Raw genomic sequence first — 18916 nt, 5'->3', positions numbered from 1 at the left:
GAACCCACAAACAACTAAGTAAGTAAATCAGCATTCAATATTTGACAAAGATTAGTTTTGCGATTTTTGTGTCGTTGGATCCTATTTGTAAAATAACAGCTAATAGCAATGTAATTTCATCTTTTCCGAGAGTTGTATATTATGATTTCCTCTGTGGCGTTTATTAGCTTGAAAATAGTGTACCTATTCAACTTCTGTAAATATCATATATTTAGAAATGAAACAACCGCTGTAGTAAAATATCATATTTATTATGTACACATTCACTTTTGCCATCATAAGAGTACTTTGGCCGATCAATTTTAAATAATTATGATATGATTTCTTCCCACAGCTGCAAAAGTCCAGAATGTAGCATTTAAAATTTCAAAATCACTTCCAAGTCCAAAATCTTCACATAAAGTAAATGTCCATTTAAGAATAACAATATTACAAAGTCAACCTCAATAAAATCAATCTTCAAATGCATGAAGTCAAATGTACTTTTCGTACATAGGGTAACAATAAAAAAAGTCTCAAGTTTCATCATGATTCATGATACTGTTTCAATTTATGTAGGAGCATGTTTTTTACATAAATATACACATGTCCCACATCTATCTTACCAGTCTAGATTACATACGAACTACCGACAAAATAAACAACACATTTAACAACCCTTGTACTTGAATACTTTTAGAAACGATACTAGTTTTGTGACCAGTGTCACATAAGTCTAGAAAATAACTTATTGAGAACAAAAAACTACTTACCTCCTACTAGGTATCACATGAATAGTGGCCAGCTCCTGCATACATCAGACTTAAATACTTTAAAAAATAATACAACGTAATCATGCTAAGCTTATAAGAATGACTATACATTATAATAAAAAATATATCCAATAGCCCTACCAACTCTCTATACAAGTCTTCAAAAAATAAACTATAATGTCACTCTCTATACACAACTCAGATCTCATAAAAGGTCTAGTTACATTTGCAACATATCGTTGGTAACTTGACAAGCTCTGGACATTGAAAAATTAATTTTCAGTATAGAAAATATACTTACTCTAAAGCTACTTTTGTACTTAAATCGATCGTGGATGCGTGATCATTTGATCACAATTTTGACCAGAAATCGGCCGATTGAGATCTTTTCTTGACTACTAAGTTATAGGACAATTCCGTGCATAATTTTCTTATTAGATAGGATATAAAATAATGTTATAGTCACATGTCAGTAGCCTCACCAGAGTTAATTTAGGAATGGGTGTCGAGGATTTATATTGGCAGATTCCACTGAAGTTCAGTGAGTCAGTGGTCACATTGACCGCTTAGCAAGTTAATATAGTCATACGTATAGTATTTTATAGTCAAGGTCGTCAACAGATTGCGTCAGGGGCGGCAGCGACGCGCCTAAGTTTGGGAGAGTTGGGTAGGACTTCAGGGAGCTCTGTCACCTTGTCAATCGTGAAGTCGGGTAGGTCTGAAGACTCTTCGTCTTTTTGGAGGGGGATCCACACGGTGCCGCCGAGCTCTGCCTCCTTTCCACCCTGGAAATAACGAAAATTCTAATGTTAAATCTTGATGAGATACTTCTTGAGAAAGGTGAAGAATGTTTGAAAATATTATAGTTTTCATGGTAGAATCAATTGGTATGGTAAGTAGCAATATTAAAGTTTATGAAATAGTGCTACATTCTCAATAGTAAAGGGTGTACACATTCGTACACATTTCTTAGTAAATAGTTAATTTTATTATACTTGGCGTGTTTCCATTTCAATGTTGACAACACTCGGGTTAGTTTGAGGCTCATAAAATGTACAGCAGATATTTTGAGAGTAGATTAATCCTGTGTTTTTCTTTTCAATTTTACTTCAATGTTGCAGCTAATGAAAAAGAGTATCATAAATTAACTATTAATATGCAACAAAAAACATAGTTACAAAAAATGCAAGTTCTCAAAGTACATGTAGGTAGCTCTCTCCAAACATAAAATCTATTGTTACAGATCTTGCTTTGAGTTTATATAAACGGCTTAAAGCCCAAGTGCGCCGGGTACTAAACCATACACATGTACATGGATATCTAGGGACTGGCCTTACGCGCAATATTAATGAGACATGACAGGGGCCAGTACAGCGGTATGACACCGCTACAACGCGATTGGTTGATGAGTTCGCATCACGCGCGCTGTTGGTCGCAACTAGTTGCGTTATGGCTCCTCTACATGATGGGCCAACGCCGGCCACTCCAAGGGACGCAGCCATGCGGTAGAATGAGATAGCAATATCACTTGCTTCCTCTAACGCATAGATGCGTCCCTTGGAGTGGCCGGCATTGGCTCATCTGGTAGACGAGCCATTAGACTGCACGATTGGCTGTAATTCGTGAGTGACACCGCTGAACTAGGACCGTTTTTAGTGCCCGTAAGGCCAGTCCTTAGATATATATACGTCAATGTAAATAACTCACTTTAATGTCGGTCTCAAGTTTGTCTCCAACCATGATGCAATGTCTCGGCTCGACGTTGAGAAGCTTGCACGCCTCCAGGAAGATGTGCTGATCAGGCTTCTCCCACGGCAGGTCTCCGGACACCAGCACGCAGTCGAAGTACTTGCGCAGACCCAGCCGCTGGATCTTCTGCCACTGGGCGCGCGAAGGCCCGTTCGTGATCAGACCCAGTAGGTAATCCTCCCTGTTCATTCATTGTCGCCTACTTTTATTGCGTGCTGTAACTCAGCAAACTATACATGCAAATGTCCTTGCACTTATAAAAGCTCAGTGCAAGAGCATTTTATGAGCTGAAATGACACGTGAATTAATGTTCCACGCACAATTTATAATTGCTATAAATTACACATGAAAATGGCTCGGAACTGCTCTTAATGTCATGTTTTGCATTTTGCCGATAATTTATTGAGAGAATTAGAACATTAGGGTATTCATTCACATGGTTAGTAACAGACTAGTTAATTGGCTTGGTGCCTTAACATGACAGTAATTATCAAAACAGGTAGCAACTGTGAAGATATTTGTAGCTATAACTTCGTGCGAAGTGGAGTACTTTCACTTAGCATGTTGAAACTTTGAACCAGGGCTATTAATCAAAATCCTTACCGACCAATTCGCGTCAAGCAGACCAGTTTTAAGTCCGACCTATAAAGCGTGTTCAAATAAGCTAGAGCTCAAGTTATACAGGTTTGAAAATATATTCGCAGTTGTTATGAAATTGTTGCGGCAATGGTTTTACCTTCATGATGTCTCCCCATATATTTTACAAACACAATTCAATACCTAAGTGTTGCGCACGCTGCGCCCGAGTTTACTCACTCGATGAGCAACAACAGAACTGTTGAAAAACAAGTAATTAATTAGCCATGTGATCAAAGTCGGCCCAACACGCTTGGGAGGACACCTTTCAAAAACATACTTTACTGAGTAGCCAATAAAGACGATGTTTTCCCAAAACTTTGGTGCTGACTTTATCATGAAAGTTTCCAAAATATATACTCAGTGCTCTGATATCCATAGTACTATGTGGCATGCTGCACTGGAATCAAACCTGGCATGCTAGACGGTCTCTGAAAATGATGGTTAAATGAATGTCGAATTGTTGATGTAGGCATTTTAGATGCATACATTGTTACACCACATAACACCATGCAGAATTCTGTCAGAGAACCCACGCATTCCTGATGAAAGTCACTGAAAAACTTTAATTTTGACCTTTCCCTTTCAATGCAAGTAATCATAACCAAATGCTTAAACCCGGGTATAATTATACATGAAGGAACGCAGATATATCGTGCGTATATAAGAGCTTTCAGCTGCATTCGGACTAAAATTCTATTTCAGAACACCAACATCAGGATATCGTAGGTTTAATACAGTGTGTAGGTACATTAGGCAATTTCCATGTTTAAAGTTGAACAACAATGCGTAGTTTAAGTGGCCAAACAGGACCATTATCGTTATCGCATATTTGACAACAAAACAAAGAATTGCCTCATAATATCACAAGTTACGTAATGAATTTGATGAAACGCTATTATATCATGGAGAAATGATTTATCAATGAACTCAATAAGGGTTCAATAAACCTTATGTCACATTGAGTATTTCTGCATAATATAAATAAATAAACGGATCGCGGAAGAAAACGTACCTCAAAGTCTCTAATAGATGGATAACGTCAGGTGTTAGAGACAAATATTGAAATCTTAGTTTTAGCCATTCTTCAGATATATTTTCTGAAACAAAAGGAAACTTGAATGAAATTATTAAACATCGAAAAAGCGAAGTGAGTTGGGTGGGACGCGCAATACGGTCACCTTGGGTTAAAAATAGTGGCGTGGAAAATCACTAGGTTGCTGGAAAACGCCACTGGAACTTATGTAACATTTCGTAATTGGGAAAACATATGTTAGCAACAAACATAAGTACCTTTGACGACCGGTCTGGCCTAGTGGGTAGTGACCCTGCCTGCGAAGCCGATGGTCCTGGGTTCGAATCCCAGTAAGGGCATTTATTTGTATGATGATACAGATATTTGTTCCTGAGTCATGGGTGTTTTCTATGTATATATATCGTTGTCTGAGTACCCACAACACAAGCCTTCTTGAGCTTACTGTGGGACTTACAGTTGCCTCCAGAAACTCGCGAACTAAATTGACAGGTCAATGTGCACAAATGATACCACAGTTTGGCCAGTGTTGTTCATATCGATATTTTCAAAAAAGTTTGAATTAGAGAATGTCGGTATTTCCAAAATTGTGCAATTTTATAGTACCTAATAGAGACAAGGATATTTAATAAACATATTGTAATTAAATAAATATTTTATTATATTTATTTTGTTTTATTTGTTAGGAAAACTTACAGCTAGAGTAACAATTAAGTTGTAGGTGATAACATAGAAAAAGTGATTTTGGCTCAAAATACAAAAAAGGCCGGCCCAGACGGGGAAATATTTCGTATAATGTGATTAATTTCTCATTTAATTCGAGTGGTGGGGACGCAAAAATTAAATCACCTCGGTATCCCTATGGCTTCGATTGTGAAGACCAGTCCCTAAACTGGACGTTTAAGTTGACAATTAGGTCAATATCAAGCAAATCTTGTCAGTAGACAAAGGCGCGAAATTCAAATTTACTTTGAGACGATATCCCATCGCGCCTTCATTTTTCAAATTTGCCGCCTTTTTTACTGACAAGATCTGCTTGACCAAATATAAATAATTATAGATCAATCTCATCTACCGGCCACATGTATAAAATTAAATCACCAATTTTAGATTTATGGCGACAACCGAGCTCTTGAAATAAAGAACGGCAAGTTGTTGCACACTAACATGACACTGAAATTTGTCAGTTTCTCATCCGCACCTCCTGATTTGATTGGTAACGACACAATCTTACAATCGAATTAACCACTTTTCTCGTCACATTCATATTAATCGAAATCGTTTGTGACCCCTTTATAATTATGACATGGGTAGTAAGTGCAATATTTTACTTATCGATATCATTTTATCGACATATACCCGTGACTATTTTTTCTTTGCTATTCCTGGTATCATTTTATTTGTCAAACTCATGTCAATTTAGTTCGCGAGTTTATGGAGGCGACTCTTAGTCAATCTGTGTAAGAATGTCCTATAATATTTATTTATTTAGTATTTATTTATTTACCTACCTATAGTCTGTATCTTTAGGTATTTAAATAAAAGTAAACAAAGTGTGCCCTCAAATGGCTTCTGAAGCCAGGTGAGGGTAGATGAAAACATTACATGATCAAATAATGTAGGTTAAAGTCAGGGTCGTTCAGTGAGAAATTCAGGCGGTTTTGTATTTGGTTGGTTAACCAACAAATGTTATAACTGCCTAAAATTTACAAATTGTTTGATTTCATTTGAATACCTAAAGATACAGGCTATAGTATAGATATGAGAAATTCCACTACCTATCCAAACCAAACAGGAAGTTTTTTATTTACCTATATATTTCACCATGAAAAATACATGATGTGTTTGCACCGAATGATGATACACCTACCCACTTCTTTATGCCGTATCTCATCAAACTATCAACGGCACCGTGATAAATAAACCTATTACACGTAGGTACATGTGGCTAAACGAATATTGATTTAAATTTCTATTGTAGCTAACACAACACGGTCAAGTGCGAGGCTTTTACCTGCTGCGTATCAATGTCATACCTATAATGAATTGAAAATGACGATGTATTTGTTAAACTAAAATGAATATTTAGGTAAACGTGGCCGCGATATCTACTTAGTAGATTTGTAGTTATAAGTGCCTGTAGGTAACCTGGTGAATCACACAGAAATATGGATAATAATTTGTTATTTTTGTTTCTAATTTGTTGATAGTCACGTAGCTTTTAGCAAATCAGGATCTAAGGACACGCGTCAATGGGAGCACTTAATACGTATGAGGTACTTATCCAAAATGAAATGGTACCATCCCAGACATAACTCTAAACTTCAGACATTTCCGTTGGCTGCGCAGTTAAAAATAAAACTCCTATTGTGAAATACACTAAATAATTTAAAAAGATGTTTTCACTCTATTCCCATCTCCGCATCTATCTCCTTCGTTCACACTTGCGCGTGAACATCATTTTGTTTACAATTTCTAAGATAATAATATCGCGTGGGGCGCATGCGTCTGACGAAATTGACGTAAATAATCTTATACCATACCCACTTCAATAATTTTTCCTTAGAATCAAGCCCAAACATTTTCATGACAATAAAATTCGTCACTACTTTGAAAAAAACTTGTATCCTCTTCTGTCAATCAAAAGAAAAATGTGGTAACTAATGTATAGGATGCGTACAGAGTTATTGCGTTTTAACTCTGGGTAGCAGTGCGAGATACGAGAATTTTTCAAATATAGTGACGAAGCACGACGAAGTATGAAATGTTTATGTACCATGTTGTTATTGCTCTGTGGCCTGGCTTACGCCTACTTATTTGGGGAACACTAAATTGTTCTGACGACACAAAGACCTGGCTAGGAGCCATATTGTACAGTCACCTTTAATATCTTACGCGAAAATGTGAGCATAAATATTTTAGAACGACTTTATTTGCAGCGACAGGAAAGCTTGTCATTCTTTTGCGTGCTTTATAGTTTGATTTGAAAAGTTATTGTAATTAACTGTACCGTAAGTAAATGTTTACTGTAGCTTATGAGGACATTTAGATAATGAATTGAAAGGTAAATAAATAGTGTCTTATCCGTGATTGTTATTGCGCCGCGGTGCAGAGGTAGTTGAAAGGTCACGTTCAAAGTCGAGGCTATGGAAGGATAAGATAGACGTTCAAGCGCTCGTCACGGTCTCAAAGCATGGCATCTTTAAACATCATTTAACTAATCGTCAATAAAGGTGAAAGCAGGCTATTGGACATTAGCATGTCGAGCTCTATCTAGGGCACTCTAGGATGTTTACCATACTTACTATTAAAATAATTACGAAGCCGTATACCTAATACCGTTAAAATCTAAAATCCCCAACTGTAACGTGTAGAACAGATGTACGAGTATCTAAATACAATGTAGCTACCAAGCTCTGGGAGGTAATCGATATGTTGTGTAGTTCTGTCTGCAGCGCAGTGGCCGTAAATTTCCTTTTCGCTGGACACACCCTCTTCCATATCTCGCAATGAAAGGCATTAAACACAAGGATATTGATATTTGTGGCACGATAAGAAGTCGGCGGCATTTGCACTTGGGCCTACAAGGTTGAATGCTCAGTAAATACAAAGCGAATGGATAAGCTGTTTGTCTTGTTTTAGTGTCTATAGAGAAACGGCCTGCCTGGATATTGGTCAATACCAGAGAGCCGTATGCCGTATTGTAATTGTAATGATATCAAGGTTCTGATCGATGTTGATTGTTGACGTGGGGTGTTGATCGGACCTATTAGCCTGTCACTTAGAATATTAGGACGGATCTGGAGGTGGGCGAAGTCACTTCAGGAAATATACTTTTTGGGTTTAAAGATTTTATTACTCATAAAGAACAAAAGTTCACTTACAATGAGCTTAAACTATATACTTTTTGTTAGTGTTATGTTAACGAATGGTCGAAGAGTTGAAGAATTTTTACTGGCGATCTACCAGCAGTTTCTACACAGGGTCGCTGGCGACTCGTATATCACGAATGAATCGCCGGAAGCACGCGGAAGACCTTCAGGAACCTGGTCGGGCTCTGCAAGCAGGCCTTACAGGAAATACTTACTCCGTTGGCTCAGCGCCCCAAAATGAGACTTGGCCTCCGCCTGCGACACAAGACAGCGCCACTTTTCTCGGTCATGTGCGACCTCCCGCCAATTGTTGGCTCGAAGTTCGCGCAGATCCGCCTCCACCATGTCGCACCAGCGATATCTGGGGCGTCCGATAGGACGACTTCTTACAGGAAATACTGGATTTGAAACATTTATCTAGAGCCTCCAAGTATACTCACTGGCGATGTGTCTATAGTTCTTCGGCAAGCAGTTTCTCCATAGATGTGCTGGCCACTCGTCTATCGCGAATGAGTCGTCATCGGGGCGCGCGCGGAAGGCCCTCAGAAACTTGGTGGCGCTCTCGGAGGCAGCTTCGCGCGGCAGCCCGTACTGTTGTTCCAGGACCTCGACAAGCTGAAGAGATGAAGGTTATTATGAATTATGAACATCCTTATTTAAAAAGCTAGAATATTTTAGGGCTCATTGTGGAAAGGTTTGCAGACGAGTGAGACCGAAGATGATTCAGTTTTTACGAGCGCCGAGCTAACTAGGAGTTGAAGTGGTCACCATGGTCGAAATCGGCCGGAAGGATCATCATCATCAGGAGATTGGAAAAACAGAAAATTCTTTGTAAAGAAGGAGTGGAAATAAACTTTACTCACTTGCACTTGCGGAATGGTGAAGTATTAAAAAATAGATAAAGCTGCCTGTATAGCTTAGTATAGCTTGGTATAGCTGTTTTGTCATTTCAGTCGACTGTCATATTAAGATGTCATTGTTTTTGAAAATATTTTTTGTGGTGTGTGCGTGTCTTGTGAGCGAGTGCTTGTGGATAGTTGGATAGGTACTTAAGCTACGGGGTATGTAGAGATAACTTTATTACCCTTTCTATCAGAATTGCAAATTATGCTACGGACTTCCAAAGTAATTCCTGGCTTCCTTTCTACTAAGGCAGAGATAATAGGAGACGTGTGGGAATATTGGTTTATTCGCACACGTCTCCATACCATACATCTTCGCCTCAGTGGAACGGTAAGCCTTATTCAATAAATAGGTTGCTTTTCATATCAGCAGACACTCGGCAGACAAATAACAGTTGTGCAACTTCTACATCACGTGATTCACTTGCAGTTTGGAGCTTATTCATTGCGTGCACTATGCAATAACACGAACGGATAATACTATCAGTCAAATTTATCTTTACTACCGAGTGCTGGATCAGTTAAGCCTTCCCCAATCGCTATTTCATAACTGTAGACTTCTACAAATGCAGCAACAAATGGCATGCGATTTTAGATAATTGTCGGTTAAAGGTAGACGCTTTACAGGGCCGCATCGCACGCAACGGATAATGGACGCACTTGTGTGACTTTCTATTATATAATTTATATACAAAGAGTACTAAAATCCGTTACGTGCGATGCGTCCGGATCAGTGGACGCACTTGTGTGACTTTCTTATACAAACAGTACTAAAATCCGTTACGTGTGATGCGTCCGGATCAGTGGACGCACTTGCGCGACTTTCTTATACAAAGAGTACTAAAATCCGTTACGTGCGATGCGTCCGGATCAGTGGACGCACTTGCGCGACTTTCTTATACAAAGAGTACTAAAATCCGTTACGTGCGATGCGTCCGGATCAGTGGACGCACTTGTGTGACTTTCTTATACAAACAGTACTAAAATCCGTTACGTGCGATGCGTCCGGATCAGTGGACGCACTTGCGCGACTTTCTTATACAAAGAGTACTAAAATCCGTTACGTGCGATGCGTCCGGATCAGTGGACGCACTTGCGCGACTTTCTTATACAAAGAGTACTAAAATCCGTTACGTGCGATGCGTCCGGATCAGTGGACGCACTTGTGTGACTTTCTATACAAATAATACTAAAATCCGTTGCGTGCGCATCAAAAGCCGCAAAGTATCGCATATTGCATGCGACTATGTATTGTGACGTTTGAAAAGATTATGCTAGTATCGTTCATTTCCTTATTACCTACATGTTTTGTACATATGATAAAACAATGCGTCAGCGACCAACGTAGCCTATGCTCTCAATGTTTGTATGCCAAAAATATTGGGCGTAGAAACGAAGTCACTTTTATTCCGGCGATATTAATCATCATGTCTCATCTTGAGACGGAAAGTTGTTTGTAATGATTCTATTTTAATAGCCCAACTAAACTCTTAAATTAAAAAAAAATCTGGCAATGTTCAGTAGGCAAATACCTATGTGTTGCATAAGTACGTAAATGTTACATTTACACACATAATTTCTGCGGAAGCAAAACTCCCATAATGTTTTGGCTCCCTTATATTCCACGACTCTTCTCTTTCCGCAAAGATTCTACCCACAGTTCTATTTACCAAACGGAGGTGGGTACCTTTACTTTGTCTCTAGAACAAATTCAAGTTTATAGAGAATGTTAATCCACGTTAATTAATTAACAAAGTCTAAAGTATCACGTTCGTTCTACAGATAACGATACCTACTCGTTGTTTTGTAGTGTAGTCAGATCATACACAGCTGCTATCAGCTGATACAGCTGATACTTGATGCCTATCTCCCATATATGTATTTTACTACTTTATAGAACATTAAGTTAACGATGCCATAAACCTTGACTTACTGTAATTTACTATACAATGGTTAATGACCATTGCCATAACTTCCACTCGATTAAACCTGTTAAAACCTTAGTATATAAGGCGAGCGCTTTCTACCAATATATTCAGTATTTACCCGACTCTTGTGTTATCATTATAACCCCTGAACGCCGAACACTTCATGGCGACCCTGCCAGTCGGGCTGCTCGAGGATTAGCCCGAACACTTCATGGCGATGGCTCGAGGCAGCCCCGGCTTAGACGCCGCCCAGCCGCCCAGCCAGCCAGTAAGCCAGCCAGTCAACCAGCCAGCCCAGCACCAGGCCCGCCGCCACTACCAACACCGCCTGTGCCTAACCAACCACCAGATGACTACAGGGCAGGACGAGTGCGGCATGCGCGCGCCGCCCGCCGGCGCCAGCGTCTAGGAAGAGCATATTATCAGCCCCGCCGCCATTACCCAGCACCTGCAGCGAGTCACCAGCACCAGAGCCGTCGCTACTACTACCCCCCTAGTGTCCAACAACGACCATACGATGTTAAGAGGTACAATTTAAGCATAACTGTGTTATACCAATTTCAAATATTGTTGTAAGCAAAGTGAATATTTCCGTACCATCTAAATTCATAAGAATATTATGACCAAAGTTATTATGACTTTATATATGCTTTAAGTTTTCAAAATGATGATTTCCTTTCAAAACTGGATAGCTCGTGGAAATAAATAATGTAAGCAAGGTACACCAGGATACAACCAGGCAATAACCCTCGAAACCAAAACAATTCGAGCGAGCTCTCAATTGCAGCGGTCCTTGGGCGCTATAATAAATAATAAATTTTGTATCCTTAATAAATATGTTGTATGTAAAAAAAGGTCGAACGACCAGAGCGCTATTAAAAGGCGCTGTGTACTTTTTAAAAGACAGGTGACAAGTATCACGAAGTCAGCTTACATTATTAGGTCACAATGCAGACATTACAAAATGGCTCATTGGTGATCAATTCTTTACCATAACAAACAATTTACGAGCAAGAATTCTGATGAAAAAAAACCCATCCCATCCATATAAGGAACCACTATCTCCATGACACAGAAATTTAATCAATAATGCCTAACAAATAAATATCATATTAACAGTTTCAATAACAGTAAACACATGTTAATGCAACAATGTATTTCATAACCGTATAAGGAACATGTAATCTTAGAAATAAGCATGTAAGCAAATTGTATATCCAAATAGCATTAAGTTTTTATTATATTCATAATTTTAAGAACCAATATGTATACCATAGATATAAGTTCACTTAAGCCAAAAAATAATACTTGTTATATATTTTTTGTCTTCAAAAAAAAAAAAAAACGGGAAAGCTGTAGTGTAGTCAGATCATACACAGCTGCTATCAGCTGATACAGCTGATACTTGATGCCTATCTCCCATATATGTATTTTACTACTTTATAGAACATTAAGTTAACGATGCCATAAACCTTGACTTACTGTAATTTACTATACAATGGTTAATGACCATTGCCATAACTTCCACTCGATTAAACCTGTTAAAACCTTAGTATATAAGGCGAGCGCTTTCTACCAATATATTCAGTATTTACCCGACTCTTGTGTTATCATTATAACCCCTGAACGCCGAACACTTCAGTTTGTCACGTGTAGTCCTTCTAAGTTACTTTAACTTAGTTTAACTAACTTAGTTTTGTTTGCACCGGCTTAAACAGAAAATTATAGGGAGTGCCTCTTCATATCTTAAAGACATTGTCACACTTTGCCATGCAGATAGCATGGTCCGATTGTCCGATTCTATACTCTGTATCTTTAGGTATTTAAATAAAAGTAAACAAAATCTACCCTCAAATGGCTCCTTAAGCCAGTTGAGGGTAGATAAAGACATAATACGAGTATGATCAAATAATGTAGGTTAAAGTCAGGTCGTTCATTGACAGATCCAGGCGCTTTTGTATTTGGTCGGTTAACCAATAAATGTTAAAACTACCCGAAAATGTACAAATTGTTTGTTTACTTTTATTTAAGTACCTAATGATACAGAGTATACCTGGTCTTTCATTTAATTTCAAGAGCTCATTCTCAAGACAGGGTGGTATATAAAGATCATACGGAAGCAAGGCTGAAAATAGCATCTCCATTATTCCTATACTGAAAGTTGGTCTATCTGGATCCCCCAGTATATCTGGTCTTCAGCCACCCATAGGTGTTACGGATTTGGGAGATCACACCTTAACTGGTTGATGTGAAAGGGACGGGAATAGCTCGGGTCAACGCTCGTGCGAGACGTTCACTCACCTGCTTGGCACAGCATCCAAGCCGAAATTGACACTGCTATACTCCGCTAATTACTGTCATTGTCACTTTCGCTACGCTCGTAGGGTTATTCCCGGTTTGCGTCACAATGAGCGAACCTTCACCTATGAGTCGTATGTGGTTAAGATTGTGAAAAACCCTTTAGAAATGTAATTAAAACCTATGCAGCGTCAACTGTAGCAGTACCACGAGTTGACGCTTGGCGTTGTTAGCGACTGCGTCCATCTCGCTCGCACTGATGTTTTGGTGTGATAGAGGACCACGTATTTTTTCTTTGGCTGCATTGGTTTCTAATCCGATAAAAGCTATCTACCTTATACTCTGTATCCTTAGATATTAAAAAAAAAGTAAACAAAATCTACCTTCAAATGGCTCCTTAAACTAGTTGAGGGTAGATGCATATATTACATGACCAAATAATGTAGGTTAAAGTCAGGTCGTCCAGTGACAGACCCAAGCGGTTTTGTATTTGGTTGATTAACCAATAACGTTATTACTACCCGAAACTGTATAAATTGTTTGTATACTTTTTTTTAATATACCTAAAGACACAGAAGCAAATCAGGTAATTGTCACAATGAGCAAGAATCAGGCCATTGTTATTTTTTTGCTTACGCAGAACTTAGCTCAAAACAATTTACATTTTCTTGCTATATTGAGTCATTTTCTTGGAAACTAAACTTGTAATTTGCTATGTTTAATCATTTCCTTGGAAACTAAAGTTGTAAAAAAAAAACAAATATTTTTTACATCCAGAATTTATTGTATAATTGCTTGTTTATGTTTTAACAGTTTCTCAAAGAGCCTAAGTGCAGCACAGCTGCAGATTTTACATAAACGAGCGAAAATATAAAACACTTTTTATATAGTTTTATGTATTAAGGAAGATGGAAAGATAGAGAAGACTGGCGTTAAATTCACAAGTTTCACAACTCAAAATTAAGTACCATTAGTATAAAAATGTATGACAAATTATCATAAATATTCTATCTACTTAGTCTCCAAACAATTTCTTGCCTAAGTCCATTAATCGGTGGTTCCTGCACATTTTCAATGCTCCGCCTTTCTTAAGGACTGGGATAGCACCTTCATTTGAGTCTACTAGTCTGCAAAGGAAGTCCTCAAATGCAGATTTAACATTGGGGGGAAGTGTACCAACTTTTACCTTGGCAAGCATTTCAGCAATGCCCTCAGCCCAGCCACTCTCAATGGCAAACTCTGAGATCCATGGTACAATAGTTAGGACCCCACTCATGGTTTGCATGCCAAGGAACCATAGATCAGCAATTTCACTCCAGTTTTCTTTGTAACTCATGGACACAACGAGAGCAGTGGGATCATTAGACTCATCAACATTGTAAGCATCCCAGAGAAACCGAATTGTAGACTGAATGTATCTGCAAATGGAGAAGTCATTCTTCTTTACCTTATTAGCTTGCTGTTTCAATAAAAGAAGGCCTAGGACAGCTAGATGACCATGCAAAACCAGGTTTTCAGGAATTTGTTTCAGCTCTGGTAAGTTGTTGAAGATGAACTTCAGTAAAGTGTTGAACAGTATACTGTTATCTACAATTTTAGGTGCTAGTACTGTAAGGTTCATGAATATGTTGCACAGGCTGACCATGGCTGCTCGGGAGTCCTTCATGTCTTCTAATACTTTAGGGTCTATTGCAGCCTCAGGTTGAGTTTTGACTTTCAAGCGTTCTGACTTTGGTACGGGAGGTTTCTTGTAGTGAACTATTGACCAATGGAAGCTTACAGCCTCATAGAGGATATCTTCCTGTTTCAATTTGAACAGGATATCTCTGGCTTTGTCTTCTACAACCAAATGACAGAGAGCTGGTAACATTAAACGGAGTAAATCAACTTGACCCATTAGTGTCGTGTCCATGTCCATTGCTTCTCCTTCTGATTGGTTCTTCTCAGCTAGTTTCCTTGATCGGTAAGCATGGAAAGAGTCATTGGCAAGTTGGAACATGAATGGGAGTAGTGCATATATTTGCTCACGCATAGCTGTAGTTTCCTGTGCAATCCAGGCAAATAGTACTCTGACCATGGCACAAACATACACCTTTTCATCATCAGGTAACTTGTCCCTGTTCTTGTCATTGGATACTTTTCCCAATTGTGAGACAACAGCATTAAAGGCTCCCTTTAGGCTTGTGTAGACAGACTGTTTCTCTTTCTGTTCCAAGTCCAGCTGATCTGTAGCCATGTAATTGATGGATAGTTCCAGTACAATGAAGCAAGCAGTAATTAAATCAGCACTGGCGAAGGCTTGCTTAAAACTTCTGTCATCTAGTTGCATTCTGACTTCAATAGCGCACAGCTGAAGCAACAAAAGGAAGAACTTCTTAGGATTCTCTTCATCGTTGAAAGTCCACTCAATTCCAAGTAAATCTACAATGTTAGCTGCTAGTTTCAGAGCGGGATCTCTCTGGTTTTTCCCAATCTTGCTAGTCAAGATGTCATGCAGAGCTTTATAAATGCTCATTGGCCAAGTTTCCTCTGCAGATCCAGGTATAACAGTGCTTTTGTTGCAACTGTATAACAATGCACTCAATATAGTAGCCAACTCGAACTTCCTTTCCGATTGATCTGTGGCAAAATCTAATGCTATTTTGTTGACTAATGCGTGGAACGGTTTAGGGTCATTGCCCCAAGCAGCAGGGCCATATCTGCTTACCAATTTCACAAGAATGTTAAGGGCTTCATCTGTTTGGAAACTTTGATGTGAATAGATTTCAGACATCTTAGTTATGGCACCCACTTCGATCAGAGCTTTCTGGCCCGCTTCCTGCTCAGCGATGCACTGTAGACATGTGTATGCTTCGCTGATGATGATGAGGTTGTCGTCATAGTCTGAATCGTCAGACGTCTGCACTATGTCCAGGAACACCGGGATGTTAGCCAGCATTTCGGGATGTGTGGCAAGCTCCGGCTCATTGCAGAAGCATGTAAGAACCGAGAGTGCCACTGACTTGTACACTGAGGGCGGGCAGTCATCTTCTAAGGTGCAGGTCAGCAGTTTCTTCAAGAATCCGAACCCGATAGCTTCAAACAGCGCCTTCTTCGCGTTCGCCTTGCAGTCTTTCGCCTTCACTAGTTTAGTCACCATGAAAAGCGCGGCGAACTTTTCTGTGTCTGTTTTCGCGTTCTTCAGAATGAGAACGCATTTCTGAATTGACTCCGATATATCACCCATTGTCACAAAACACTTTTTGGCGAGCACGTCGTGATTCGCGCTCCACTGAAATCCACTGAGAGCCAACAAGCGGCACACGTTGAATCGACCAAACGATCTACATCACGGTTATATTTAGCCCGAGTTCTCTTCCAAACTATCTAAATCTGGCTGCAGAGCCCGCGTTCTCCAACCAAGAATATCCTATTTATAAACATACATACTGGAACGCGAGAACACGCGGTGCAATAGACAAGAAACTACGTAACACAAAAAATATACGCGATGACAGCGCGCGCACTGGCAGTGGGTCACAGATGACCGTGACAATGTCAAATCATAAAATCGAAATTTTACAAACCTTATTGCAGGCTCTGCTATCACACTTCCTCGTCTGAATTAAAGTGTTATCTAGGTCGAAAAATATCGCCGAAACATCACTATTTTCATTGTAAGATTCACCAGCCATGATATATCTTAGGAAAAAGAAAACAGTAAAATAGAGATCCTGTGTAATTTAGTTCGCTCTCACTCGCGCACGGCACAGCAAGTAATGTAATGGAATAGAAGGAAAAATTACATATTTGTTGAACAATCTGTAGAAGACTACGCCATCTAGTAGTATTTTGCGCGGTAACCACCTTAGCTGCCCGAACCAAAAAAACTGATTAGAACCATGACTGTGTAGAACAGTGACATACGGTCTTAGTATGCAAATAAACCGCTAGATGGCGGTTTTATAAAAAATGGATATCACAACAACGAGACCAAAACATAATTTTCGCGGGTTCAAATTTTTATATTATTTTAACATAAGTAGTCTGTCAAACAAATGTAATAAGGCCCACTTGCACCATTCCACTAGTCCGGGGTTAACCGGTTAAACATGGAGTTACCATGATTACCAGTACAATTTGACACTGAGTTAACGGTTTAACCGCATAACCCCTGGTTAGTGAGATGGTGCAAGTGGGCCTAGTGTCACATAACCGCTACACCATTGCTATGTTATGACTCATAATTGTAACACCCATGATGTGTCTTGGCTCTTGGCATTGGTACCTAATTTCTTTCTACGTTGAGATACCTATAGGCAGGACTTTAGATTTTGTTTTTATCGTGTTCTAGCTACTATTCGCACTGGTAGTTCCGCTATCCTCGCTCGGAAATGACACATTATTTTTGGTTTTTGCCTCCAATATGAGCAAGTTACGTAAACCCAGAGACGTATGAAAGTAATATGAGAGAGGATGAGTTACGACCATAAGGGACACGTCATTCTTTGTACAGTGAAATTCTTTTATCAACATTGTTTCGCGGTAATACGGCCTTGGACGGAGGGTTGATTTTTTATTTACAACTTTATTATAAGGAAGCGGGAAAATGTTACCAATGTTTGCTGAGCTGCTAAGGGAATAGGATGTGGTGAATAGAAAAACAATTTGGTTTATGGAAAGTTCAGCTTTCACTAGTAGAGTAGGTACCTACCTACCACCTACCTACATACCTAATGTCAGGCGTGGATCACTCCGCGATTTCGTCGCTTTGCTACAGTTTGCTAAAAGTAGGTACTTCCGTTCCACACCAATTTTGGTGGCTAGCCATAAGCCGCGCGTGGCGCTGTCACCAGTGGCCTATTTTATAAAGCTACAAATTACAATTTACAAGCGGAAGTCTCGTTCTAACACATAGGGTTAGAAAGAGACTTCCGCTTGTAAATTGTAACTTGTAGCTTTATAAAATAAGCCACAGGTCGCCACCTAGCGGCCATATCTGTCCTGATCGCAACAGACGCGCTTTGTTACAGAGTGACTCTTCTGTACCTAGTACTATTATTTATTCTGTACTAATGTTTAGACTCTTCTTCTTCCTCGCGCTATCCCGGCATTTTGCTACGGCTCATGGGAGCCTGGGCTCAGCTTGAAAAAAAATCGCAAGAATTGACGTAGGTAGGCACTAGTTTTTAAGGAAGGGACTGCCAATCTGACCTTCCAACCCAGAGGGGAAACTTGGCTTTATTGGGATTAGCCTGGTTTCCTCATGATGTTTTCCTTCACCGGAAAGCAACTGGTAAATATCAACTGATATTTCGCACATTAGTTCCAAGAAACTCATTGGTACGAGCCGGGGTTTGAACCCGTGACCTCCGGGATTATAGTCGCACGCTTTTACCGCTACACCACCAGCGCTTAATAATGTTTGGACTAAAGAGTGCAACATCGTACAAAATGAAATTGTGGTAAGTGTACTTAAATTTCGTTTCAGTTTCGAATCGATGTTCGGCGAATCGTTGTCTGCGAATTGATAATCTGCTAAAAATGTCTCTGAGAATCATTAGATACCCGATCTGAAACCACTTACCTAATACAGGGTAGCATTTACTCGTAACTATACATTCGAATTTGATGGCCAGGTAAAAGCGATGACTATTTAGCCTACGCGACGTAATAACGAATTTCCCCTGAAAAAGAAAATTCGCGTAAACTGACGTCTCCGCGGGGCCATTTACTTTTTGCTGAGACAAAAGCTTTGGGTAATTCT

At 39.4% G+C, this 18916-nt stretch overlaps 2 protein-coding genes across 2 annotated transcripts; both read right to left on the bottom strand.

The window, feature by feature from the left end:
- Window positions 1-230: 230 nt before the first annotated feature.
- Window positions 231-16945, bottom strand: LOC134673160 (N-acylneuraminate-9-phosphatase). The gene is made up of 5 exons (XM_063531106.1): window positions 16737-16945; window positions 8483-8657; window positions 4153-4237; window positions 2460-2682; window positions 231-1537 (listed from the first exon to the last, which is right to left on the bottom strand). Exons 1-5 carry the CDS (start codon window positions 16842-16844, stop codon window positions 1367-1369), a joined length of 762 nt encoding a protein of 253 aa, XP_063387176.1. The 5' UTR covers window positions 16845-16945; the 3' UTR covers window positions 231-1366.
- On the bottom strand, window positions 14050-16644 carry LOC134673132 (neurochondrin homolog). Its single transcript, XM_063531072.1, has one exon. It carries the CDS (start codon window positions 16394-16396, stop codon window positions 14186-14188), a length of 2211 nt encoding a protein of 736 aa, XP_063387142.1. The 5' UTR covers window positions 16397-16644; the 3' UTR covers window positions 14050-14185.
- Window positions 16946-18916: the final 1971 nt, after the last annotated feature.

This window comes from Cydia fagiglandana, chromosome 18, assembly GCF_963556715.1.
Source record: "Cydia fagiglandana chromosome 18, ilCydFagi1.1, whole genome shotgun sequence".
NCBI lineage: Eukaryota > Metazoa > Arthropoda > Insecta > Lepidoptera > Tortricidae > Cydia > Cydia fagiglandana.
This window is presented reverse-complemented; position numbering and strand designations above follow the sequence as displayed.

Excerpts from the sequence above, each read along its gene's own strand:
- LOC134673132 (XM_063531072.1), bottom strand. The coding sequence starts at position 16,396 with ATGGGTGATATATCGGAGTCAATTCAGAAATGCGTTCTCATTCTGAAG.
- LOC134673160 (XM_063531106.1), bottom strand. The coding sequence starts at position 16,844 with ATGGCTGGTGAATCTTACAATGAAAATAGTGATGTTTCGGCGATATTT. Across the intron at positions 2,683-4,152 it reads CATCTATTAGAGACTTTGAG|GGAGGATTACCTACTGGGTC; the intron begins GTACGTTTTCTT and ends ATGAATGAACAG. Across the intron at positions 1,538-2,459 it reads AACTTGAGACCGACATTAAA|GGTGGAAAGGAGGCAGAGCT; the intron begins GTGAGTTATTTA and ends CGTTATTTCCAG.